At 50.4% G+C, this 9,433-nt stretch overlaps 1 protein-coding gene across 1 annotated transcript in view; it reads left to right on the top strand.

Annotated features, from left to right (window-relative positions):
* Nucleotides 1-5,054, top strand: part of PLAT (plasminogen activator, tissue) — a 24,371-nt gene extending 19,317 nt beyond the window's left edge. Inside the window, exons 9-14 of the mRNA XM_010846375.1 lie at nt 59-153; nt 605-800; nt 895-1,031; nt 1,166-1,306; nt 2,498-2,664; nt 4,217-5,054. Of these exons, the coding sequence (XP_010844677.1) occupies nt 59-153; nt 605-800; nt 895-1,031; nt 1,166-1,306; nt 2,498-2,664; nt 4,217-4,375 (895 nt within the window). The 3' untranslated portion in view covers nt 4,376-5,054. The remainder of the gene's footprint in view (nt 1-58; nt 154-604; nt 801-894; nt 1,032-1,165; nt 1,307-2,497; nt 2,665-4,216) is intronic.
* The last annotated feature ends 4,379 nt before the right edge of the window (nt 5,055-9,433 follow it).

The raw sequence follows: 9,433 nt of genomic DNA, 5'->3' as shown, positions 1-9,433 counted from the left end.
AGCTGGCGGTCCTTCCCCTCTTCTCTGGCTTGTGATGCGATTGGACACCATCCCTCCTCACGCCCAGGAATCCCGATGGGGACGCCCAGCCTTGGTGCCACGTGTGGAAGGACCGCCAGCTGACCTGGGAGTACTGTGATGTGCCCCAGTGCGGTAAGGCCAGCTCCCCTTACCCAGCATTATTCTTGCCCGTGTCCTCCGCCGCTTCCCACATCTGGGAAGCTATCTGGTTCAGGCTACGCAGCGGCCCGCTTTTCAGGAAGGCTGGACCTGGGTGGGGAGGGGGCTTGCCCGGCTGGAGCCGTGGTGGATGGCGATGCTGTTGGGCAGGTGATGGGAGGGGCAGGAGGAGAAAGGCAAGGATGCAGCCATTTCTCATGGATGGCATCGGGCTCCAGGCTGCTCTCTGGAGATGCCTTGTTAGTAGTGATGGCAGCCGGGATGCGGGGAGGAGGGAAGCAGAGGCTCCATCACTCTGTACAGATGCTGCAGAAGCGCAGCCGTGGGTGGAAACCTGGGTTCCCAGACGAGACACTGGCCTGGGGCTTGGGGACCTCGCCCAGGCCCGCAGGTCTGAAACTGCGCTCTGTCCTCCCCTCTGCAGTCACCTGTGGCCTGAGACAGTACAAGCGGCCCCAGTTCCGCATCAAAGGAGGCCTCTTCGCGGACATCACCTCCCACCCCTGGCAGGCCGCGATCTTCGTCAAGAACAGGCGGTCCCCGGGAGAGCGGTTTCTGTGTGGGGGGATCCTGATCAGCTCCTGCTGGGTGCTGTCGGCCGCCCACTGCTTCCAGGAGAGGTAGGGATGCGCACCCAGCCGGCCTACCCTCCCGCTAAGGCCTCGGACCAGGCCCGATACGGAAGAGCATCCTCACACCCGTTTTTCCATTCAGGTACCCGCCTCACCATCTCAAGGTGTTCCTGGGCAGGACGTACCGGCTGGTCCCTGGAGAGGAGGAGCAGACGTTTGAAGTAGAAAAATACATCATCCACAAGGAATTTGATGATGACACTTATGACAATGACATCGGTAAGATGTCTGGCTCTCCCTGGCTCCAGTTAGACCCCCCAGACCCACACTGCCCTCCTCCTCCTCCCAGGCCCCCGGCCCCTCCCTCCTCTCCCCGGAAATCCCCACTCTCTTCCTCAATCCCCCTCTCCCAGCGCTGCTGCACCTGAAATCAGACTCGCCGACCTGCTCCCGGGAGAGTGCCTCCGTCCGCACCATCTGCCTCCCAGACGCCAGCCTGCAGCTGCCCGACTGGACGGAGTGCGAGCTGTCCGGCTATGGGAAACACGAGTCCTGTGAGTGGGAGGAAGTCGCTGTGCCATCCTGTCTGTCTGGGGGCAGCGTCGGGGGCGGGTGCTGACCAGAGAGAGGAAAGAGCGGTCCTGAGAGTGTCCAGTCCAGCCCCGGGGCAGGCTCTGCCACTATGATAGTCTGGGCAAGTTCCTGCTAAGTGAAGCCCCGCCATCCACCTTCCCAGCCAATGGCCCAGTCGGCCAAGAGAGAGGTCTGAGTGGCAGGAGAGCTTTAAGGGCTGAAGATTTCAAGGAGGTTTCGATAAGACATGGAGCGAGCTTAGTTAAGGGTGCGGTTCCTAGACTCTGCCTGCCACCCAGCAGCCCTCACCCTGCGCCTGGTGAGCCCTGTGATCCAGGCGTGGATTTTTCATTTCATGTTGCTCCAAGCCTCAGTTTCCTCATTGGTAAGAATGAATAGATTGTATGAGGCTTAAATGAGATATTAGGTTAAACCAGTGTTTCTCAGCTAGGGTGCTCTTGCCTGCTAGGCAACATGTGGCAATGTCAGTTATTGTGACGACCCAGGATGGAGGTTTATACCCACATTTAGTGTGTAGAAGCCAGTGAAGCTTCCTGGTGGCTCAGATCGTAAAGAATCCACCTGCATTGCAGAAGACCCTGGTTTGATCCCTGGGTCGGGAAGATCCCCCGGAGAAGGGCATGGCAACCCACTCCAGTATTCTTGCCTGGAGAATCCCATGGACAGAGGGGCTTGGTGGCTATAGTCCACGGGGTTGCAAAGAGTCAGACATGACTGAGGGACTAAGCACGCGCGTACAAAAGCGAGGGATGCTGACAGACATCCGCAATACACAGTGCAGCCCCTGCAAAACCTGTTCAGTTCAGTTCAGTTCAGTCACTCAGTCGTGTCCGACTCTTTGCGACCCCATGACTCGCAGCACGCCACGCCTCCCTGCCCATCACCATCTCCCGGAGTTCACTGTTATCTGGCCCCAAATGGCACTTGTGCTGCTCTTGAGAAACCCTGGGTGAAACTCTATGAAATTGCCAGAGTTTGCCCACCCTTCTGCAGGTCAAAAGGGTAATATTGGCAATTTCGTAGGATTCAACTTAACACACGTAAAAGATTAATCAGTATTAGCTATCATCACAAAGTTCAGCTTTCTCCTTCCAAAAGGTTTCTAAATAACTTTCCCTAAAGTCACAAGCTGTCTTCCTGTTCTCTTTCAGCTTCTCCATTCTTTTCCGAGCGGCTGAAGGAGGCTCACGTCAGGTTGTACCCATCCAGCCGCTGCACTTCCCAACACTTGTTTAACAGGACCGTCACCAACAACATGCTGTGTGCCGGAGACACACGGAGCGGTGGGGACCACACAAACCTGCACGATGCCTGCCAGGTAAGCGCCGGCGGGTCTCTTCTCCTGAGCACCCCCCCATCCAAGGGCAAAAGTGTTCCTCAGCCAACTGGTTCCTAACCAAGAAAAAAAGTTACAGCCAGAAAGCAGTGATTCATCTGGGGCGGGGGATGGGATCTAGATGAGAGCCTCAGAGAATAAAGCAACTGGAGCCAAGATCAAAGTCACCCAAACTGAAGACATCTAAACGGCAGTAAATTTCCCCAATGTCTGCACCGGAACCCCCGCCTGGTACAGGATTTCCTGTAAGCCCAGGCAATTAAACAACTATCAAAGTGATGGATAAAGCCACACAAGTTAAGACAGCTTTGGTTTATGTGGGTGCTGGGGAATCGGGGTCTCTTGGTAGCGTGGGAGGAACGGCAGCTTCCTGGAAATAGGAGAGAGATGATCTGTGAGAAAGAAATTTTAGGAACTTGAATTCAGCCCTCTGATGAGGTTTCCCCCTGGGAAAGCACACCATTACAGGGTCTCTGGGTTGGCGTCCCCATCAGAGCTGGTACATACCTGTATTTCATGATAACTCTGAGTGTAAGACACAGACCAGTGTAAGGTAGGACCTAATGGGGCAAAGGAACCCTCAACGCGGGGCTGTTTTCACGTCCACTGTGCTGCGGGCTCTCACTGAGGCTGGGGGATGGGGGCGTGGCTGGAGGCAGTGGGGCTGCGCACTCCCACTGAGGAGTGCCCAGTTCTGATGCGGGGATCACACCCGCATCTCCTCCTCTTGCCTACGTGACAGCCTTTGGTCTCTTTTTGAAAGGTTTTCTCAGCACCTCCACCACCTAGCTCGACAGTCATAAAAGGTTGTGTGCAAAGTGAAACCATGATCTATCAGCTAGCGTCAAGTTAAAAACAAGTCATTTCAATTAAATAAGACAATAACAGCTAATGATTGCCAGTTCTACTCAATGCCCTACATTGTTCTCAGGAGCTTTTCAAGCTTTCTTCCAGTTAATTCCCATAACCTCATAAGGGAAGTACTATGATTTCTGTTTTAGATTATTATTATTTAGTATCATTCAGGTAAGAATACTGAAGTCCAGTGGCCTAGGGCCGCACAGCTAGTGGTGGCTTTACCACCCGGTGGGGATGAGGTATCGCTAGTGGTAAAGAATTTGCCTCCCAGTGCAGCAGACGCAGGAGACCTGGGTTTGATCCCTGGGTTGGGAAGTTCCCCTGGAGAAAGAAATGGAAACCCACTCCAGGATTCTTGCCTGGAAAAAGCCCATGGACAGAGGAGCCTGGCGGGCTACCGTCCATGTGATTGGAAAGAGTCGGACATGACTGAGCACTTGTCAGCAATGTCTGAGCTCAAGTCCACTTTACAACAAAACTACAACCGAATTCTGTAATGGTCCGAGATTGGGGAGGTAAAATTTCCCTCCCTGAAACTGAGCACGTTGAAGGATACATATTAGTGCCTCATATTAGTGGTATGTAGAATACATATCAGCACTACAAATATTCACCCTAACATCCCCGCAAAGAGTCTGCACTTTTGCACACAGCTGACCTCTTCTCCCTTCTGCAGGGTGACTCGGGCGGCCCCCTGGTGTGTATGAAGGACAACCACATGACCTTGGTCGGCATCATCAGCTGGGGCCTGGGCTGCGGGCGGAAGGACGTCCCGGGCGTGTACACCAAGGTGACTAACTACCTGGACTGGATCCGAGACAACACTCGCCCGTGACCAGGGACACCCGTTTCCCACTACGTCACAGAGACCCCACTTCTCCCACCTCTGAAGACTCACCGCGGCAGGGCCTTCTTCACACAGTGGAAGTGGGGGGAGGGTGTAGTTTCACAGGTACTTTTCCATTTTGGAAGTTTTCAGGGCTTAAGGGCTGAACTGTACTGTCAGACGGGAAGATGGATAAACGCCAGTCCCTCGTGGAAAACCACTCCCCAGGGCGGAAGCCCGCTTCCTCCTCTATGCACACGAGCGTCTTTGGAAAGGGGACCACAAAGATGAAAGCATGTCTCAGTAGGCAAAGATAACTCGAGCCTTCGGGAAAGAAGGGCTAGACGTATTCTACCGGGAATAGAATGTCTATTTATAGTCCCAAGGAAGCCCAGCAGGAACCTCCTACCAGGGGATGGGCTGGCTGGCCAGACCACGTTCCTCGACTCCAGCCCTTAAGTCAAGTGTTGGGCTCTCCTTTTGCAGCTCTTGGAGGGAATCCTGTTGTGTATAGTGTAATTCTCTTTCTTTATATGTTTCATGATAGAACCAGGAGACACGTATCATTTTAATAACTGATAAACTAGGCTCTCGCATATTTATATCAGTTCATTTTTGTTTGTACTCTGTTGCCACTACCTGTATGATACCGTACTGGAATAATAAATTCTGATATATTTTTCACATATTTTCCCCAATCAGAGTGGAATCTTTCTGTTACACACAGTACCTTCACAGCTTTTATTCCTTACTCGCGTCCACATTCTTGGAATCATTGGGAATATTTCCTTTCATTGGCTTCCTAGGTGGTGCTAGTGGTAAAGAACCCACCTGCCAATGCAGGAGACATGAGAGGAGAGTTTGATCTCTGGGTCGGGAAGATCCCTTGGAGTAGGAAAGAGCAATCCACTCCAGTGTTCTTGCCTCGAAAATCCCATGGACAGAGGAGCCTGGCGGGCTACAGTCAGTAAGGTCACAAAGAGTCAGACACGACTGAAGCGACTTAAGCACGCACACACACATTCAGTAGAGGTGCTGTGCCAGGTGCTGAAAAGGTAAAAGGGAAGAAAGAACCTCTTGGTTTGACAGAGAAATGGGGATTCAGAGAAATAACAAGGCAGGGTGGAGATGAACCGCAAATGGTGGACAGAAAGTTTTGCTGAAATTCAGCTCAGGAAAGATTTAAGAATCTTAAGAACAGAACTTCCCTGGTGGTCCAATGGTTTAAGACTCTGTGCTCCAAATGCAGGGGGCCTGGGTTCAATCCCTGGCCAGGGAACTAGATCCCACATGCCAATGAAGATCTCATGTGCTGTACCTAAGACCAAAAAAAGAAACTTAAGGAAAAAATAGAATTGGGTAGGCTTTTCAAAAATTGAGCAAGATTTGGGCTGGTGGAGAGGAATGAGAAAGGCACTCTTTTTAAAATTTTTCTTAAAATTTTATTGAAGAATAGTTGATTTACAAAGTCGTGTTAATTTCTACTGCACAGCAAAGTGATTCGGTTATACACATATATACATTTTTTTCATATTCTTTTCCATGATGGTTTATTACAGGATACTGACTGTAGTTCCTGAGGCAAGGAGCTACCACTGCATGAAAATCTAAAGATCTGGAGGGCAAGAAAGGCAGGGGAGTGTGGGGAGGAATTGAGTTATATTTTGTCCAAAGTGAAGTTCATGAAGAAGAACGTAGGTTAGAATTAATGATGGCACTTTGAATGCTAAACTGAACTTTGGACTTAATTCTCTTGGCAGCAGGGAGCCGCAGACACTTGGGGTTAGAGCCGATGGCCCAAACGAGGCTCAGGGAAGATATTCACAGGAGGGGAGTAGGTAGGAAGACACCCTGGACAGGACTCCAAGGGAAAAGAGGAATGAGTCAAGAAGATGCTGACACAGATTGGGACTGACGTATACATACCGCTATATGCAAAATAGATAACAAATAAGAACTGCTGTATAGTGCAGGGAACTCTACTCAAAACTCTGACCTACATGGGAAAAGAATCTAAAAAAATAAGAGTGAATATACGTAAACATAAAACTGATTCACTTTGCTGTATACCTGGAACTAATACAATGTTGTAAATCAACTATATTCCAATAAAGAAATTTTTTTTTTTAAGAATTCACTCCCAGACCAGTCCACACAAGTAAGTTACTTAAGCAATGCTGCTTCCCGCTTCTCTTAGACTTTCTTTCTGCTCCTGAGATGTAACGCATACCCCTGCTTGCTGCCTGACAGTTTGTTATCACTGACACCCTGGATCTAAGAATAAACCTGATGATGTAAGGCTTGCAGTTGGGTTATGTGCCGACAGTTTCTTGGCGCAAACGTGGTCGTAGTTCTCTCTCCTCTCTCTCTGGAGAGGCGGTCAGAACTGCTCAACTTATAAGTTCTTAAAAGAATAGTTTCAACTCACAGAAGAAAGAGAATCTAAAGCCCAGAATCTTGATTCCAGGGGTGGGCGGTGGGGAGGGGGCATTTATCTGACAATGCTCGGTCCCGGGACCAGTTCAGTAAGTCACAGATTTCCTGACTTCAGCCTGTGAAAGGGGCAGGTTTTGTCTTAGGTAAATGTGCACCTTAGCCCTCTGGGGAGAAGACGGCTGGAAGACAGTGGTAAGGAAGACCCCTGTAACTACAGCTCTGGTTGGAGTTCTGCTGGTTTCATCCCCTCCCCCGTTGCAGAAGGAGCTTTTCTCCGGACAGTTGTGTTATTGAAATGAAGTGAAGCAGTAGAGGGCTCCTTTGATGGAAATGCAAAGTTAAAAGGCCCCCACATTCCTCTGAGTGAAGCCCTGGAAACCACAGGCTGTTTGAAGACAGGTGCTCAGCAGAGGCCACTGACAGAGCTCCAGGCAGGGCCCCCAGCCCTGCAGGACAGATGCATGTGGATGAGGCTAAAACACACTTAGAGCGCAACACGTCACTACCCGGTGTGGGTTAGGAGAGTCAGGATAAAATGTCTGGGACGTGTCGGGGGAAGGAGAGGGCGATAGGGAAATAAGTAGTACTGCTTTACTATCTCTGGCTGTTAATAAAAGACGTTAATAGAAACCCAAAGAACAAAAAAGATCCTCATAGAATCATGCAAACAGCTTTAATGGGTAAAGACCTAGAGAAACTCAAATGATGGAAACTACCATTCCCCTGGAGCTCCCATCTTAGGTCAGGTTGTCGAAAGAGGATCATAAACTTTGGTTCCACATCTAACCTCCAAAGTCAAAGACTCGCAAACTTGGGGTCTTGAGGCAAAATTTAAAGAGTTTCAGTTTCCTTCAAAAAAAATTTTTTTTCTAACAATTAAAGAGAAAAAATTAATGTTGGCACTGAGTCACCACCTACTGGCCACAGAGGAAAGTACAAGTGTTATGAACCTTGCTGGTCACACTGTGAGGCTAAGGAAACAGCCAGACCCAAGGCAGGGAGATGAGTCAATGAAACAGACAGGATGGGGTAGCAATAACTTGTGGTCGGAAGGCAGAGAGAAGTCCTTGTCTTAGTGTCCCCCGGCCATGAGAGGACCCTCGTCTACACATCCCAGGAGACTCCGGGAAGTCTTCACTGCAATCAGGATAACCAGGACCCCTGCACCTGGCTTCACGTCCGAATTAATCAACCTAAGAAGCACGAGAGGCCAGGACAGGGAAAGCGCTAGAAGAGACACCAGCAGCTTCAGTGGTTTTGTCTTCTGTACCCTGGGGAACATAATTTGATTGATCTGGACCTTTGTTCTCACGACCTGCAAGATGACATACCCAAACCATATATACAGCTTCGGTCTGCTGGTTGGAAAGTGCAGATGCAGTGAGATCCCCTGAATTCCTTTCTTCCTGCTTCCGCTGGGCATGTGTGCAGAGCATCGCCCATGGTCCTAGTAAGACACTCAGGACATGAAGGACTGGCAACACGCAACTTTATTAAGATTTAAACAGAGAAGATGCTTCTGCATGTTAAACAAGTGTGGAACCGAGTGGCTTGCTGGGGGCACCCGGTACCACCTATGCTAACACACCACCGGGGTGAGGGGGTATCCCAGGGTCTGCAGCTCGGTGCGGGGTGCTCCCCTGCTATGGTCTGCGGGCCCCACAGCCCCAGTACTTTACTTCTTAAATTCTTCCCTTGAAATTAGGATGAGCTGCCCTGGAGGGAATAAGACAGCTAGACTTATAAACCTAAGGGTATTCAGGGACCAAGATGGGTTGTCTCCTGTGACCGAGGAAACCCTGAAACCCTCCAGAGCACTCAGGAGTAGTACTTCCGTTGTTCTGGAAGGTACAGGCAGAGACGTTTCCCTACCATGGCAGGCGCAGGAATGGGATCTTGGATCCAGGACAAATTTTGGAGTGATGGGCTATGAGACACAGCACAACAGACCCCAGAGCAAAACCACAAAGCAGCATTATTCTGCAGTAAAAAAACAAATCCAGGAAGTACGAAGAGAAAACTATAGGAAAAAAAAAAATAAAAACCACTACCTAAGTACTTGGAAACAGGGCATTAGAGAAAAATTGTAGGGTTGGAGAGCACAAAGTCTTCATTTCTCTCCATGCACAGAGCAGAGTACAATATCGCATCATAAACTATAATTTTAAAATACCTGTCTGATCTATAAATATCGGAATGGGTGATGGGCACACTGAGCTGAATGGAAAGCTTCCGGCTGCGGAGGCCTGCAGACCACCTTCAGGGCCGTGTTTCCCGAACCGGGCCGCACAGGCGCAACAGGACCCATCTTCCTACAACATCGGTTTTATTCAAGGACTGAAGGGATCTGGGGAGGGGGGGCGGGTCTTAAAAACAAACATGGACTGGTCAACATATTGCTAATAAATAGATTATACAGGGGGGTGCAGAACAGAAGACACTCTGAGGAAATGCCGTTACTGGACCTGCCCCCAGGACTGGCCGCTCCTGTCAGCGTCTGGCTGAGAGTGACCGCGGGAAAGCGTGCCGACGGGAAGGTCAGGCTCCAGCCCCCAGGGAGCCCCCGACCGACATGGACGAGGACACACAGCCTGCCCTGGGGCCGACGGGAGCAGCCATTCTGTGAAGGAG

The sequence above is a fragment of the Bison bison genome, unplaced genomic scaffold, assembly GCF_000754665.1.
Source record: "Bison bison bison isolate TAMUID 2011002044 unplaced genomic scaffold, Bison_UMD1.0 scf7180017864236, whole genome shotgun sequence".
Lineage (NCBI taxonomy): Eukaryota > Metazoa > Chordata > Mammalia > Artiodactyla > Bovidae > Bison > Bison bison.
The sequence above is the reverse complement of the archived record's forward strand: the minus strand, read 5'-3'. Positions and strand labels throughout refer to the sequence as shown.